The 18,324-nt window shown below is 40.5% G+C and overlaps 1 protein-coding gene and 1 long non-coding RNA gene across 17 annotated transcripts in view; one reads left to right on the plus strand and one right to left on the minus strand.

The window, feature by feature from the left end:
* Positions 1-18,324, minus strand: part of LOC121889010 (receptor-type tyrosine-protein phosphatase delta) — a 369,584-nt gene that overhangs the window by 57,399 nt on the left and 293,861 nt on the right. For 8 of the 16 annotated variants that reach the window (XM_042400705.1, XM_042400697.1, XM_042400706.1 and 5 more), the window contains exons 11-12: positions 17,168-17,313; positions 15,090-15,231 (exon numbers count right to left, since the gene is read on the minus strand). In XM_042400705.1, the coding sequence (XP_042256639.1) occupies positions 15,090-15,231; positions 17,168-17,313 (288 nt within the window). Of the gene's footprint in view, positions 1-15,089; positions 15,232-17,164; positions 17,314-18,324 lie in introns of all 16 variants that reach the window. The other 8 variants (XM_042400691.1, XM_042400694.1, XM_042400696.1 and 5 more) reach the window with 1 other exon arrangement.
* LOC121889020 overlaps positions 1-18,324 on the plus strand; it is a 61,204-nt gene that overhangs the window by 35,094 nt on the left and 7,786 nt on the right. The window contains exon 2 of the long non-coding RNA XR_006093417.1: positions 7,599-7,666. This is a non-coding gene — a long non-coding RNA (uncharacterized LOC121889020). The remainder of the gene's footprint in view (positions 1-7,598; positions 7,667-18,324) is intronic.

Here is an 18,324-nt window from a genome sequence, read left to right on the forward strand (position 1 = left end):
CATAAATAATCAGCAAGGAGCTAAGTCATTACTGCTTTGAGCTCTGAGCTCCATCCTGAAAAGACTGGAAATTGGGAAAGTTTGGTTTGCTTGTAGTTCGTTTTATGAATGACTGTATGGGGGTTAATGTACTATATGCTGATGACTTGAACATGCACCAAGCTACCCTGTAACATATTTGAAAGTCAAAGCTGAAAGGTGAAATTAGCAGAAAAAAGGTTTTTACACAGATTTTTTTCCTCCCCGCTTCCTTATTCTAACTCACTGAGAACTGCAATCTCAAGGACAGTCTAAGACAAGGGCAGTTGCTGCTTTACAGAACCATACTGTATATTCAACAATGGATCTACACATTAAATGAGATGGAAGTGAGGGAAATGCTGAAGTCACCTTCTAGAGAAGTGCTGAGCACTGGTGCTTGGTATAAAAAGACTCCCAATGACAATTTGCACACATTAGCCAATGCTGGGCTATCAGGCCATATGAGTGTATGGTGCCAAGTATGAGAGGAGTATAAAAAAGGACATTGGCTCTAAAAGTACCTCAGTGAGCAGATTTTTGCTGAAGACATAAGGCCACTGGACATAAACTCAACCCATTAGTAGATTATATCTATTGATCACTCATACAAAATACGAGCCCAGGTGAAGTCACATTTTCCTGGTATGACAACAGTGGCCATTTCGGTTTCTAAAATGTTACTTGAGTGCAGCATAAATTCAGCGTGGTTGTCATACTGCAGATGCTGCCAATACACACACACACACACACACTCACACCCTCTGTTCACCCTAATGTAAACTTCTCACCTGCTGTGGTGTAATGACTTGAGTGACAAACTCAAGTAATGTCCTCCTTGTTTGGGTTCTAATTACATAAGCCTAATTGAGTCTCAATAGATAAACGTACCATTTAAACACAGTCTGTGACCATTTACATTTTTGCTCAGTTAGCACTACACCAAAGCAGCTGTGTGTGTGTGTGTGTGTGTGTGTGTGTGTGTGTGTGTGTGTGTGTGCATGAGTCTGAGGTGATATTTACAAGGTGGACTAATGCAGTTACATCCATGGAGTGAGTTTCATTAGAATGATGGGGGCAGACAGTAAAACTACAGCCCGGATGTCTGCTTGAGTTTAACATCTTCTCAAATGTTGACAACTGTAACTCCAGAAATTCAAATTAAAACCTTCTTCCTCTCTGCTGCATACCACATATGTGACACAGTCTTTTACTCTAGTGAATGATAAACTTTCAACTACGCAATTACACAGTGGGGTGTTGCCAGATATTGATACTCTGCCAATACTGTATTCACTTAAAAGTACAGTAACAGCTTTACAGCTTTAAGTAGATTTTATCTACTGATGATGATATGTTATGATGATACTGATATTTACATAGTGGGCTGTATACAATATTGCAAAATTAATGACATTATCCATTAAGCTGTAAAACAAAAGCAACATAACAGGCAGGAAATGGAGTGTATATCTGGCTGACAGCATTAAGTGAATTGTAGATGCTGCTTCATGTCACTGAAATCACTTTTGGCTCCAAAATCACCCAATAAGTACAAAGGAATTTGAAGAGAAAATAAGCCTTTGTTGCACTGGACTTTCCAAGTAAAGCCATAAAAACATAAACCTTTCCGGTCACATTCTGGCTTTAGTTCCGTGGTTGCTGCACAGGGATTGGATTCGGTCCGACCCCTTTCTTCCCAAGCGGAACAAGACTTTTCACCCCGCGGTTGAGGTTATTCTTCAGGGAAAATCCCAGCAGGCCATAATAAGATATATTTGTTGGAAGTATTTGAGTGGATACAATCTCCTCAAAGAGGCTGTCACAGGTCACTTGCTGCAGCAGCACAGTGGAGAAAGTGAGTGTCAAGATGTATTGTTATTTGGGAATCCCTCTTCAGCCAAAGATGCTGGATTATGGAAGTGTGGGAATGTGGGGCAGATGTCCTCAAGAATGACACTCCTACACTTTTATACTCCTTTCCCCCTCTGCCCTTAAGATCATTTTGCCCAGTTTAGGAATCAATCTGATTCTCACTACTCCTCTCCAGATAAGATTTCAGCAAGCGCAAAAAAAAAAAAAAAAAACAGGCCAGAAAACATTACCCATGGAGTGTGACAGCAGTGCTTATTTTTCTCAGCAGACTGAGCCAAAGCCATTTTTCCCACTACACCATAGCATATAATTTGAAGTTGAGGGACACTGATTAAAGCTCTTTCCACGCTCAGAAATCCAAAAGAAGTGAGAAAGAAGATAGGAGAATTTAGCAGGGTTAGGGTGCTAATCAAGTTAATTATACAGCACTCTTGCTGCTCACAGGGACATCATTTGGCATTGGGTAGTTTCATGACTGCCGAATGCATTAGCTGACCTGGAATGAATTAGGAACTAGTGTTTCATAAACTAGTAAATATTGATTAACAGGGAAAAGAAACCCATGCATAGAATATAAGGTAAAGGATGACTTGGAGTGCATTAACATCTTAGAAAACACCATTCAAAGTTGGCCCCTCCTCCCCAGCCCAATGAGTGAGAGAGAGAGAGAGTGGTAGTCAAGCGAGCTAGAGTGTGAATGAAGAGAGCGAGCGGTGGTGGTGAGAACGGAGCTGTGAATCGGAGTAATAAAACGTTATTTTCTGATTGTTTCACAGCGGTTACGTTGTAAAGCACAAATAAACACACCCATTCTCTGCTCTGCGTTTGCATGTGTCGGTCAAACGGAAACACGGACAGCAGAGGAGCAGCACACAGCAGCACTCTGCACACAGCATAGGAGAGAGATGGAGAAGCAGAGGAAGCACTGAATCAAATAAAGACACAGTGATGTTACCTAGTCGCTACACTACAAGTCCCGACCTCACACCCTGCGCACTGTTATTGGCTGGGGGCTACACACCCACTGTCCAAAGGTTGACACCCAGAAACGTCCGGAACACAACAAAATAATAAGAAAATAATAAATTACAGGCAGAGGGCAGAGTCTCTGCAAATACATAAACCACCACACACTTCTAGTGGGAGATGATTGAGAGGGATTACTTTTGTATAAGTCTATACATGTTTTTTTAGCAAAATCCTACACCTTTAATTTATAGTCTGTCAGAGAAGACATTTGGTCTGGCATAAACTTTTTGTCAAAATGACACATTGTTGATTTGGAGCACATTAACACTGAAACATTGTCTATTATAATTTGTTTACAGTTCTCTAAAAATTTGTCACAAGCCTAGTTAATACATCCGTTCAGAGACGACCTGGATCCTCTTCAACAAAATGTTCTTTTCGGCTCCTGTTCAACTGACGTATTCATCCCCCCCCCCCCCACTTTGGCATTGAAGGGGGAACTGTTAATTATGCTTTTGTTTTCACACAAACAAAATTACTCAACCAAACGTAAGAGCTCTTGATTAACAAAGGCAGTCAGCAATTCCATTTGTGCCAATTCTATGACAGCATCTCTTCTATTTTTCTCTTTTCCTCTCTCTAATGTGTCACCACTTTCACCCACATCATTGTTGATTTCCTTGCTCTACTTACAAGGTACACTTTACGCTGTGGTAAAAAGGTGTTCTTTAACAATCTTGTGCCTAATGATTGACTGGTTCTAAATCTGAGCCCACCCCTTGCTTTATCAGCCACCAGCAGCTTGGTTAAACTATCTCAAACCCAGACACAGAGTTGCTTTACTCAACACTCCATCCATCATTCTGCCAATAAACTTGTCCTCACGTTAATTTTTGACCATGGGCTAGGACATTTTAATATTTGTTTTGCTTGTTTCAAGTGTAAAAACACAGACATTTCACATTGTTGTAATTTAGTGGTATGAAAAGGGACCTTGGAATCATGCTCTTCGAAGGAGCTATGTCATGTACACTCAGCCCTGGGTTATACTGTATGCAACACTTTTTGAAAAATAGTTTTGCACACATGCCAAGAAAATGTTGTCAGATTATGGATAGCATTGCCTTGGGGAGAATACTTTGGATGAGGTAAAAGTGACGACCCTTGACATGAAGGGTGTAAAGTATCATGCATGGGTGGCAGGTATAGGCAGTCATTTAGAGGGCAACAAGTCAGACTGTAAAAACACAGTATAAAGGTACAAGCGCATCATTGTTGACCAAAAAGAAGAAATGACGAATTGAGATGTCTAAATTCCCCCTAAATGCCCTCTGAGAATCCAAAGCCTGTATTTATCTCATTGATACATTCCAGTGCTGTCTGGCACATATGTTGTCCAGTCTAAATAAGATTAGGTTTTCCCCTAGAGCTTCCTTTGAGCCAGATTTCCCAAATAAGCCTCCTGGCACCTGCATTGGGCTGATATTGCTTAAGTAATCCAATAATGGAAAACAAAATGCTCAGCACTTCCTTCTCATAAAGCACACACTAGTGTGTGGTGGGGGACAACTCTGAAATTCACCTTTCCAGGGCTTCTTCTGAAAGCGTTCACAGACTGAACTGAACTCCAACTCAACCTTCAAATTGTTTTAAAACATGGCATGTCTCTGGACTGATGTGGTTTTTATGATTGCCCAGACTGGAAAAGAGATCAAATGTGAGAGCATGTCCCAATTATATGCCTGAGGCCACAGTTCATTACATTCCCAAGCCTTAGACGAGCTGACTTGAGAAAATGTTAAGTGGCAAAGCATGACTGCTTTCCAGTTTAGGTTTACAAATGCGTCTGTGCAGGACTCCCAGGTCAGAACTAATGTAGTTGTCTCTAGCAGAGTGCTGGAGAGTTCATGTTTGCTATGAAAGCTTATGATCCATTTACCTCAACTGAGGATACAAATAAATATTTCAAAGGGATTCTGTCAGCGATCACCAAATTTTGTATGTGTGTGTGTGTGTGTGTACACCTGCATGTGTAGAGGTCCTTTTTATAAAGAAAAAGTCATTTAAAAACTGTCTCACAGATGTAGGGTAAGATGATTGTAGGCAAAAAATAAAATAAAACATAAAAAAGCTTTATCCACTCAGCATCAGTCACATATTTTTACAGATGTTCCACTATATGTTTTGTGCAGTGAAAAGGGAGGCACTGTAGTGAAAATCCGTAATAAAAGTGAAGCTGGGCTGAGGTAAATATGCTTTGCTTTAGCTTATTAGTTGATTCTACAGGTGTAGAGTTTGCTAATGAATATTACGGTGAATGTGCCACAGTTGGCTCAAACAGCCAATTCCAATTTGCTGTAATAGAGTTTTAAGAGGAACAGGCCCACTCCAACACAAAGTGACATTATGTCTCACTCGCTTGGTACCTCTAAAAGGTAGTTCAGTAATTCAACAATTTACAAATACTGTCATCAAAAACTGCCGAAGCCCGAGGCCAGACAACGAGGGACCGTCTAGTATCCACTAAAATTTTATTTTACCCTTGTTGCCTAAAGGAGCCACAAAGGAATGGATTTGTGAAATGCTCTCCTGTGTATTCCTTAACTCTCCTACGATGATGAACGTTGGAACGAAATATAGGAGGGGGAAGGTGAAGGCGCAGAAAGCTCTCTCAACCCGGGGTTCATGGCACTCTGTCTTGGTGAAAAATGGCATCCTCTCCCCCTTTGCCCTGCACTGATTGTTTCTTCCATAAATCCCCTTTGAGATTGCATAATTAATTGAATGCTGCTTATTTGTCATTAAAAACCCTCGCCTAATGCCTGAGATTATGAGAAAACCATTGTAAAGTCAATCTATTAATCATCAGGCCCCCCCCCCCCCCCCCCTAGAAAACCCTTCACAGATGAACAATCCCAGCAATTCCTCATTCTGAATGACATTGGAGAACTAGTTGTAAAACTCTGAGTCTACATACTGGTGTTATGGTAAAAGATTTCATAAAATAGTGTAACATTACTTTCAAACACTTAAAAATAATAATTTATCTCCTAACAATTTCACGTCCCACCTTGAAAACCTGGTGCACAGGTGGTTAAAGCACTTTTATGTTTCGCTATGCAGAGACACCATTGGAAAACACATGATTTGGACGCTTTTGGGATTGACTTTTATAGTCTCCATCACCCCCTTTAAGACTGTATTGGCAAGCATAATCTAAAAAACACTACTCAGAGGCAGTTATTGGGAATTCGGGTGGAGTTAGATAGAATATGGTGGGGAAACAGCATCCAGGTCAGAAATTTCTGGAGTTTTACTTTCCGCCTAGTATTCCTCCAAGCTTGCCGTCCCCTATAGACATGTTTTAAGGCCATCGCTGCTGGGGCAGATTGGATCAGTCAAGCAGAGGGCATGCAACAGAGATGTACACCACTCCTGGCAAGGCACCCCAACTCTCCCTAGGCCCCATGTCATTCATAAACATGACGGATTAGCTGTGATATTCCTCCATTTACAACATAAGCGAGGAGAGTGGGAGGAAGAGAATGAAAGCAGAGAGAGAGAGAGAGAGTGTTAGTGTCGGATGCCCCTTAGGGGTAGTGCTAAAATGGATGGGTATAAAGGGAGATGAAAAGGAGAGATGAAGCAGGAAGGGTGGAGAGGGGGCCTTTCTCTACAGGCCTGGCTGGGCAAGCAGCAAGGCAGGCAGGAAGCCAAGCACAAAGCTCCATTTACGCTCAGATGACCCCCCACCCCCACCACACCTTCTTGCTTTACAGACTACACGTCAACTCAGCCAGATGTACTGTTCTGAGTAAAGATCACCTAGGGGGAAGGTGGGAGAAGAAGGCAAGATTTCCCGACCTCCATTACCCATAATCATGTTTTTTTTTTTGTTTTTTTTTCCATTGTTCCATAGTCTTTTGCATTTGGCTTACTGACTTCCTTTCGCAGCTCATTTAGGACTTTAAAAGATGTGTGATGTTAAAGACTCTCCCTCGATCCGTCTTTGTCTGTCTCCCGCCTTCTTCGCCTTCTGTCCCTCACCCTCCCTCTTCAGGATTTCACTTTGCATATTCCATTTGCTGGTTGTTACCTTGAGCAATGATTCCATTTACTTCAGAAAACAGTGCCCCATTTATTTAGAGTTGGGGAAAGAAAAAAACTTCCGCATTTGTCATCTTATCTGCCATCAGCATTTTTTTTTTCTGTTATTATTAGTAATATTCAAAGAAGGAAGGCGAAAACTATTTGACAATGCTTTGAGCTATTTGCCAGACACAAAGCTTATATGCATGTTGCTTATTCTCTCTCAACTCTCTCTGAACACACCTTAGGAAGCCTCTTTTATTTTTATTTTTTCCAAGCTTTTTTTCTTAACAGCCCATCAACCCTCATTTGATCCTCTTGAGCGCATTAAGCATTCACAAATAAAGAGGACGTGGCACAGAATATATAAACAACCACACGCTACCTTCTCCTTTGAGACGCCTCGATTCTCACTGACGCTCCTGTCAATTTGAAGTATATGCTGCGAGACATCTGTTCTGTTTTTATGTTTCAGCTTTTTCATTGTATATTTACCCTCTTACCACCCACTTGGGATGACTATAAGATGTATGATGTTTCAAAGTTTAATAAAGTATATGTTTGTGTGCATCAACCTGTCATCCTAAACAAATATCACTGAATAAAACTGAACTATTTAGCTTGATTCTTTTGTTTAATCTGTGCAGGGGAGGCTGATAAAGGCCAAGGCCAGAAGCTGGAGCCAGCAGGGGCTCAAGAGACTATCAGCCAGCAGGTGAGTCTTCCTACAGGGCAGGAAAAAAGACAGAAGGGAAAACTGCGAGACACTAAGTTGCTTCATTAACATTCATGTACTTTACATCCAGAAGCAGGTGGGTCAGTTTGATCAAACAGGCGTTTCTTATATTTTGGCTTGTCACATGGCATATTATGTGTGTATTTACAGGCTAGATATGTTAAGAAGGGTGTTCGTTTGTGTATTACTTTACTATCAAGAAAGCATCCCATCAGCTGTCAGAATGCTTCCACAAAATCCTCTGAACTTTAATCACTTTTAGCATTTTGTGCATGACAGTGCCAGATATCTTTATGGGTCACAGCCGGGACTCTTCCATTTAAACATGGTATCATCAGACTCAGACGAGTACTCTAGGAGACATGCCGCATAAATGTCTAAGGAAACCAACTTCATGTAAGTTAACTTCCTCCTGAGAAAGGCAAAACCTAGCACCAGCCATTTCAATAATTTGTATGGCTAAGAGCTTGTTACAGGAGAAGGGAGTATAGAGATTATTCATGCTTGCTAACATCCGGCAGAGAAAGGACCTCTTGGCTCTCAAAGAGCCCTAATGGAAAACGGGGTTATGTCAGGCTTTTCAATTCTAGCAGACAGGCATTTTCCCCAGAAGTGACTGTAGGGAACGATGGGTGTCACAGCAGGAAGTGCATTAGTTTATTATGGAAATAACTATATTGAGGCCACATGTTTTGATATGTGACAGCTGGGTTTGAAACTGATGAAACTGAGAATATGTGAAGTTCTGTCCCCCTTATCATTCATGCAGCCTTAAAACATCTGATTAGTTAATGCATTCATATTTGCTGTACAGAATATTATCTAAACTATAGACAACAAATTACACCCAAAAATCAATTCTTGCCACATCGCTTTTCTTTTTCCAAAGTTGTTTGGTTGTAATTAACACCGTAATGCGGCTCGAAAAGTTTCTCAAGATCATTAGATGCATTAAGGATGACCCTGGAGTACCCAATTAATCTAGTAGAAAATGGTTTTGAGTGCAGCTAAGATCAAAGTTAGTAACATTAGCACCCCTTGACTACCTGGCTCAGACTTGCACACATTCTCCTCATTTTGTGACCTTGTGTCCTACTGTATCTCCTCCAGCCAGTGGAATACCACAGAATAAAATCTGATCCACTAAGGCTTCTGCCACACAGTGTATACATACAGCACAGCAGTATCATGTAATGTGCATGAATATTGAGGTAGCTAAAAGATAACAATAAAAAAAAATCAATAAAATGTCTGATCTCACGACACAAGCACAAAATTGTTGCTTTAGAGTTGTTTTTGACCAAATACCTACAAAACTAATCTCATTCCTATCAGCCCTGGTTGTACCATGTGTCTAGCAAATGTTAGCATGCTAACACACTAAACTACATAAGATGGTGAACATGGTAAACAGTATATCTGCTTAATATCAGCATGCCTATACAGCCTCATAGAGCTGGTAGCTTGGCTGTAGACTCCTAGTCTTGTTTATATTCTCCCACAATTGTCTAAAATGGATGAGGCAATCAATAAGAAATAGCTATATTAATAATATGTACTGTAGTTGTTGGCTATATACAGTACATGAGTAAATGTAATGTTATATCAAAAGATGTGAATTGCCAAACATAATATGAAGTGTCTAACCTTTCTTTACTCTATTTGGTCATTTACTAGACCTGTTTGAACGCATTTCCATAAGACGTGAAAAAACAATTTGTATTTTAAAATCACTCAGCACCTAGTTATGCTGCCAGCACTGTGGGGTCACTGCAGAGAACACTGGCATCTAAAGCTAGTGAAGGGAAAAAACACATACCTCATTTGCCTGAATCAATAATTATTAATTTAGGAGACTGTGTTTACTTCTAATAAAACAAATACAGAGCCGCAACATGTGCAGAGTTATCTATCATATTCAGAGTGCAGTCCAAGCACCTTTGTGGCTCGAGCAGATGTTTTCTCACACACCGCGCAGGCTATAAAGTCTAACATCCATCTTGTTGGCAGCGCTTTTGTCTTAAATCATCCTGTACACTATACAGATACTGATTGGCTCCCACGATTAGCCACGCAGTAAGATATAGGTGGGTGGGGGGTGATTTATTTATTTTTTTTACCGTGAGGAGATCGATTCCTGTGATGACAGTCAACTCCATCTTTTTAATTACAATAATGAATAACATGTCATCATCTGCTCCATTTTTGTGACATATGAGAGAATAAAGTTGGGGATTGAGGAGAGTAGCATCAAGTCAGTATTGGCCAAATCCCAAGCAATAGCTCTGCCTATGGATATTTTATGAAACACCTAATAGATGTGAAGATAACTGATAGTATGTGAAGTTGGTTGCACTCAGTCACTATATGTCCCATCATGCTGAGAGAGAAAAAGCATTTGTCTGTTTCTGAGCAAAACGTGCAAAGAACATTTAATGACTATTTATTCACTGTATTACTCAACCTGCTAAAACACTGGTAGCTTTGGAAACAGTAGATGCTGACAGGGGAAAACAAGTTTAATAGTCCAAAATACTATAAAACGATAAATCAGTGTCAATTGTACCTTATAGTGGACAACCACTTGGGTCATACCACTCCTTCAGACATATAAATACTGGTTCAAGTAGTTTAGAAGACCTTTGTTTTATATTTGAAAAAAAAAAGAAAGCGTTTTATTCCTACAGTGAGTCAGCATGTTTCCACAGCACCATTTTTTGGGGCGAAAAATATATTTTTCTAACAAAATTGAGTGTTCCATGTGGCGGCTCAGGTCTTCCCATCAATAAAACTCCCGCCAGTATACCAGAGAATTGTATGGTAGCTTCTGGCCCCCTACGTGTTCGCCTTTTTGCAAGCCACTGATCACAAGCACAGTAATTTTACAATGGTCACGTGCTTCATCCCCACTGCATCCCTTGCTCCAACAGTCCGAGACAGCTGACAAAGCATTTATCTTCCCAAGCAATTTGTACATGCAGACCGGCTTTTGTTCATCCCTCTCGTGCTGTACTCTACTTGTTAGAAGGAGGCGACTATGCATTGAAAAAATTGTGCATGTACACACAGATGCTAAATGGTGATTAGGAATGGGCATTAAGGTGCATTTTTAATTATTATCATCAGTATGTGGCTTTTTTCCTATCTTTATTCAAGAGCTTGGTCTTTCAATTTGAGAGCATGTTTTATTGATTTCACCATCAGATTTTGTAATTCTTTCCCTCAAACTCCTGCCCTCACACTCAAATAGTCCCTGCTTGCGCACAGATTTGCTCTGCTTCTGCTCAAACTGTATGCTTGGACTGAGATATATTGCTGCTTACATAGATTTCCTGCTCCAGCTTCAGCCCTTCGCCTCACACTCAGGCTGCTTCTGTGCACTCATGAAACATCTACTCTCATATATCTGCTCTGCTCTCAGATTTTTTGTGCATTAACCCTGTCAAAAAAATCCCCAACAAATAGAATGCCAGGTGTAATGTTGACCAAAGAAATGATCCCTACCTCCTTGTGGGGGCGTTCGCTTTACTTCTTATAGCGTCCCATATGGGCGGTTACTCTTTAACTGGGTTCATCCACTCCCACCCTCCAGGGCTTTATTAAATGTACTTCCTTTGCTTTCTTGTACGACACTTGGAATAAAAGGACAGTTAATGTATATACCAGTGTTGGTACTTTTTCTCTTATAATTGCTGGCCAACATAGACTGTCAAAGTCAAGGACCTCAAGTAAGTTTTTATTTTAATGGTGCTATTACTAGCAGGGGCTATTTGAGTGCGAGGGCAGGGTTCGAGGGAAAGAATAACAAAATCTGAATGCAAAATCAATAAATCATGCTCTCAAATTAAAAGACCTCACTGTTGAATAAAGATACAGCAGGAAAAAAAAGCCCCATACATCAGTCACCCCTCATTTTTTTTCTATCGATTTTTGTTCTAAAAGCACAGTGTATGTTGGCAAGCATCTTATGGATATCCACTAACTCTCACCAGTTGATTTGAAACTTGGCTTAGAATATAAATGAGCCTTTGGTATCCTTCATTAAGTGTGGAAAGCATTTTTTTTCTGGTAACAATGACAGAAGACTGTGTGCATATATTGTCTATGAATAATCACTGATCATGTAGCAGCCCTTTCATTGTATGTGGAACAATCCGTCTCAGCTACATGGCTTTGACCGTGCCATTGCACCATTCCATACAAATGGAAATGATGCATTCTGTTTTTCCGTCACAGGAGAGCGGCTTCCCATTTTCCGCTCCCACTGTCAAGTTGTGCACAGCTGCATAAGTTTGCACGCTTGTGTATGGGGCACAGGAAATGGCTGTTGACAGCATAATGGGAGTATGAGGATGCAATATAAATCCTTAATCATGTCTGAATCATGAACTGCAGCACTCAAATGCACACATCATTCTGCAGAAAATACTGCAAGCAGAGAGTCTAGGCCCTGTGAGGTATTTTGGCCTATTTTAGGATATTTCTTTTGTTTTCTCATTGTTAAAAGCATATGAAAGATTTCCAAATTATGCCAGGTATTCTGTGTTAGAGGCTGTCCATGACTATACGTGTGTATATAAGAAAATATCTTATGGAGACATCCATAAATGAGATCAAATAGGCTAACACTTCACTGAAATCATATTCCACCCATGACACCCGAAAACGTGCTGCTTCTTCATTTCTCAATCCCTTCCTGCCATTTTCAATTACGAGCCAAATCAAGACGAACTTAATTCAAAGACACAAGTTGCATATGAGTCGGGTAATCTCGTAGTTAATCAAAACAGAGGGCGCAAAAAAAGTGCAATAAGGAAACCCCGTACCTCATGCCGCGGCCTGGCAGATTTGATTCGGAACATCATTACGTTTCAGGGTTCGCCTTTCATGCAAATCGCTTCTCTAAGCCTAGAAGTTCATTACTAATGGCGCTTCCCATCAAGTTGGAGGCCCATCCGAATACTAATATCCCCCCAGTAGTTTGGATTTTTCACCTCGAGTCCCCTCTCTTCATAGCATGGCAATTACAGCAATGTGCTTTTCCTTCATGGAATTAGGCGTCACCCCCTGTGGCGAGCTTTCCACAACAGATGCTTTGCAGTCATTTCCACAGACCATTGGTGCCCAAATGAACTAAACGAATAGTCACTTTATATGTATTAGACCTGATGTAGTCACACCCATCTTGGTTTGTTTATTTATTTATCTCTCAAATCCCGTATCACAAATACAGTGTGCAAGTTTAGTATTTCTCCACTAAAAGGGCCAAAAAGGAAAGAAATTATTTTTGCTGGTCATGGTGATAGATTGAACTTAAGAAAATGTGCAGGTGCATTTTTTCAAACAGTAGTTTATGTCATGTGGAACAAGGAGTAGCAAACCAGCAGTGCAGTATTTATTATACTATACGGAGTGTTTTTGGAAAAAGGAAGCTTTTTGGTCTCCTAAATAATATATAAAGCATCCTTGAAGTAACCTTATGTTACCTCAAGTTGCTCATACAGTACACTGCCCTCACAACGAAGTGAGTCAGCTCATGTTGGGCATTTGAATAAGAGATGACGTCCGTTGAAGTGTAAACTGAAGTTACAAGGCTTGCTATAGTTATCTTACTCTAGTAATCCTTCATGTCCTTGTCTTTGACCAGCATCATGATATTATTTTCCTTCCAAATTTGATTTTCTTAAAGACATCACTACCAGTGTGTGTGAGAGAACATTTTCTTGGTAAGACCAAACAGACCAGATGTCTAGTAAATATTTGTAATGGGTATATGTTAAATCCCTGTTGTGTCACAGCAAGAGTGACAAGGGGTGGCAAAATGAACATGTATTTATATTAAAATCTCACAGATTATAACCTAAATTATTCACAATGCCAATATTTTGTGTTTATGCATATCTGCAGGAGGCAATGTGAGGATAGCACCAAAGCTGAGAAAGAAAAGCTTTCTCCTGTTTTTCTTTCTTTCTTTTTTTTTTTTTTTTTTTGGGGGGGGGGGGGGGCCGTGATAGGCCTCTACTCACCTTCAATACATTGATGGGAAAGGAGAGTGAGCAGAAGAGCAAAATGGAAATGGTAATAAACATGCTAATGCTAGGCCGTGGAGCCGGGAAGAGCAGCTTCAACCCATCCCTCAGTTATCTACTGGTGGGTGCATGTGTGCGTCTGTGTGTGTGTGTGTGTGTGTGTGTGTGTGTGTGTGTGTATAGGGGAAAAACACAAAGATAGAGACAGAGTGAGAGCGAAGGGGGAAGAGGAAATATGCACAATATTGCATGTGGGAGCGCACACACATACATACACACACTCACTTTGTGCTCCAGAGTAAACAGGAGAGAGCTGCATGTGAACGTGCCACCTTTCTCTTTCAATCGGCCTCTGGAGACAGTGCAAAGGGCCTTTTGTTGGCTCATTGGTGAGATAAGAAGCAGGGGGGGGAGGGAGGGAGGGAGGGAGGGGGGGGGGGGGGGGGGGGGGCTTCAGAGGCTCGCAGAGCCAGCTTTTTTTCTATAGGATGGAAGCACCCCTCTCAATAGGAACTCATTTGCCATGTTGTGTAATTGTGGCACATAATGGAGCACACCTCATTCAGGCAGCCCAGGGCTTTTTTCTAAAGCCATTTTCTCCATTCACAGCCAAACAAGTCATGTTTTAGGGAGATATTATGCAGCCTTTTGAGCTCAGGGCCACCACATATTTGCCTTTGAATGGAATGTTGTGTGTAATCAAGATAAAATTTTGCTCAGTGCTTATTATAAAAGAGACTCTGTCAACCAACTTGATATTTGTCATCTGACTTTTATTCTCACTGCTGACTGGAAGTAAACAAAGTGTCTGACCTTTCCCGCCTGGATTGTTACACATGTTTGTGTAGAGGAGTTCTGGGTATTAACAGCCACTGGCCACTGCTACTAGAATACTACCAAAAACAATATAGGTAACCGCTAAAGAATACACTGCTTTATTTCCTACTCAAATGGATATTAAAGCTGAAGTGTAGAGATGAAAAATGACTGATTTGAAAATTATTGCTGAGCTTTTCCATTAAACCACCGCAGGCTAGGAATGGATGGCTATTTGCATAATTTAACTGGCATCTTAATTATTGTGTCAGGAATCTGTATGCAAATGACTTAAGTCACTTAGAAACGGAAACTTACTTGACTAAATGGCTAATGGACTAAATCTTATCAAGTTAGAATATACAACGTGAGTGTAACCAGAGTCTCTAATTGGGTTTGACTGCGCGGTGCGAAAGTGGGGAAACAAAGAAAAGAGGACAGGACAGACATAAAACAAGGAAATGCAAGCTTACCTGAGTTAGCTGGGAGAAAAAGGGCATGTTAGTGGTGTGTGTGTGTGTTTTTTTTTTCTTTCGGGGTTGTTGAGAAGGACCTACCACGTAAAACAGTGAGTCTGGTGGTAGCGCTCGTCTCTCCAACACTGTTGGAGGCGACGCATTCATATATGGCTTCATCTCGGGGCGTGCGTAATGGTTGAATTCTTAGCACTGAACCAGAGCCGTCATCGAACTCAATCACCTGCAGGTGCGAGAGACAAGATATGTTAAAGGAGATTTTTTTGTTCACAATGAGGGAGGGACCTTCCGCCGAACAAAAAACAACAATGTTAAAGACATTTTGGCTAACAACACTGATGGTGACTGACACAATGTGCTTCCTATAACAGAAACGAAAGCTGCTGCCTACCTTACATTGAGTCCTAGTGTTTTTGTGTTCAATTGTGAATATTGTTGTTACGGTACATGTACAAAAAGTAACTTAAGGATCTGTGAAGTATCATAATGCATATAGATATGTGTGTATGTGAGCATATTTGTGTTTTTTTGTTTGTTTTTTTTAGCTTATTCCTTGTAGGTAATAAAAATATCAAGTCCACATGTGTTCTGACAACTGTATACTAGTAAATCTGATGTGCATTATTTGAGAAGTGCGGCTGACTAACTTTAAGAATGGGGAAAGTAGTCAGTCAACTTTTGCTCGGATCTGCGGATGTATAGTAATATTTTTAATCCGAATCTATCCCACTCTTAAAGTTAACATTCGATCCCTTGAAAAATGCATCACACTGGATTGTGTCAATGGGACAGAAACAAGCACAAACAGTTAAAGGTGGCTTGATAAAACGGTTACGGACAGTTGTACCATGAGGTGAGATAGTGGTACAAAAGACAGAAACGATTGTATTGGACGGACGACACATAAAATGCTCACAAACAGGTGTTTATTGTAGCTTATTCAGCTATTTGGGCATGCTACATGTTGTATACTCACTGATTTTAGAAAGCCCTGTGTCATAACTCAATGTCTTTTAAGCATAGAGGTAGATTTCAATATAGATAGGCCTGACACCTCTGATTCTCGCACACACACACACACACACACACACACACACACACACACACACACACACACACACACACAACAGAGGGCTACGAACATTTTTAAAGTTCACAATATATCTGAGCATGTGTTACACGTCAACATTTCATTGGCCAAGCTATAGCGGTGTTGGCATTCAAGCTGACAGCATGTGATGGTAAAAAACAGCCTCCTTTCTCAGTCAAAGCTGAAGAGCGAATTAGAAAGGAAGTTGTGAGACTTCTAAAAGGAAATGGGTTTTTGTTAGAGGATGAGGAGGCAGTGCATGATTGAATGGGCATGGAATGGCGGCAGCCAGCAAGCCCTGTGAGGCAATGAGGGAATGAAAACTAGTGTGTTAGCATTCAGCACAACAAGCGATGCAAACACGATGAACTCTGATAAGATTAGATTTCTGTGGGCATGAGACGCAAAGAAGAGGCGGGAAGAGGTCTCCGAGCTCCATTAAGCCATTGCTGCTGTGCAGTAGCAAGCAAATATGGCATCTAGGGCAGAGAAGGAAAAAAAAAAAGTGACACTATGATAGTCCCGAGGACTGACACAGAAATTAATAGAAATCTTATCAGTGTTCTGCGATGATGTGTTATTTCTCATGGGTATTGAGCCCAAGTGCAGATTAAAGCTGACCAGAAATCAAAGCTTCAGCCAAAATAAGGAGGGTAAGACATGCATTTAGATAAAGATGCCACAAAGCAAAAGGATATTTTCGAAGTAAAAGAGCTTCTTCCCCTTTCGCTTTGCATAAAGCTGGCAAATGCGGCGTGATGCTAATGTAGGTATCTGGGTCACACCACAAGTTGTTTTTTTTCTTCTATCCAATTGCTCTTTTCTTGTCTTTTATTTAATTACAAATCTGTCCCCAGATCTTTTGTATACTTGCTCATTAAAACGCATGCATGTTTAAAAGCCTGGCCAGCATGATTATTAGAGCCTGCTAATGCGTGGTGGCAAGTCGGGTTGAAAAGCAAGCGAGCGGGGCTTGGTGCAATGGATTATGTGAGAGCAGAGCCAAAAGCAGTGCTTAAGCATTCCCATTTTTGTCGAGCATTTTACATCAGAACAATAGACCTAATACCTCAAATCTCTGGTTGCTGACTTTCTTCCCCTTCTTGTTCCACACAATCTTCGGCCGTGGATCTCCTGTAGCTTGGCAGATGAAGGATGCCACACCTCCTTGCACGCCTGTTTGGTCATTGGGGGTTCTTAAAAACTTTGGTGGTGCTGGAGAGAGACAGAAACAGAATAAAAGATAACAAAAATAGTTAGTGAGCATGCTAAGTGTTGCAGACAAGGCAATTAATCACTCTTATCAAGCCCCACACACCAGAAAGTAACAGAGTTGCAGATTTCAGCATGTGGCTGTTAAGAGGATTGTCTTTGGAGGTCAAGACAAGAGATTGCACTGACTTTATTGTGAAAGTGGGAACAGATGATCAGTAGCTGAGATCAGGACAGAAGTCTTGGGAGTAGAGTTTACAAAACATTTTATCATGACCCTGGAAGCAAAGTATTTCTAAGTAATTGTGGAATCTCTACAAGAAAGATATTTACAGCGATAAATACAGTAGACTGAGTTTTGGGGAAGAGACGTTTCATAAAAGGACAAATTATGTAAATGAAATGGAGAAATAAATATAAACAAAAAGCTCATGTACAACATATTTGACACTGTTCTGAAATGTGGCAGGGATTTCAGATTTCATATCGGTTATTTACACTGAGAAAAAGTTGTTGTTGTCAAGGCAGCAAACTTCTTTAAAAAAAGATTGTTTGTTCCTTCTGTGACAGCAAAAACAGTTATTGTGATCACTTTGTGATACTGTCACAAAACAAATACAGAAACAGGTACAGAAACTGTTCCCATAAGCATTTTATTGCTCACAGCAGTGCCTATAAAGGAGGCTATAAATGGAATTACTATATTTTTCTATCCTTTTGCTTTGTAATAATTTGTTATCAGCCGGTATTTCTATGAAGTTGCTAGTGGGTAGCTAATTTGTAATGCCACCAAAGGGAGGAAATGTTGTTAAAAGAAAAAAAGCCTTAAATTTAGATCACTTTGCACTTTGTCATAAATTTATCATGGTTGAAAGGATGATTGCCAGCGAACTGGTCCTTTATGTGTCATTCAGTACTAAAAGCCATATATCTTAGCAAGCTGTTACACATCACCGTCTACATGCTGCTCCTCTGGACATAAATCATGTGCCAATTCAATTTTTCTAATAACAG

The sequence above is a fragment of the Thunnus maccoyii genome, chromosome 22 (genome assembly GCF_910596095.1).
Source record: "Thunnus maccoyii chromosome 22, fThuMac1.1, whole genome shotgun sequence".
NCBI lineage: Eukaryota > Metazoa > Chordata > Actinopteri > Scombriformes > Scombridae > Thunnus > Thunnus maccoyii.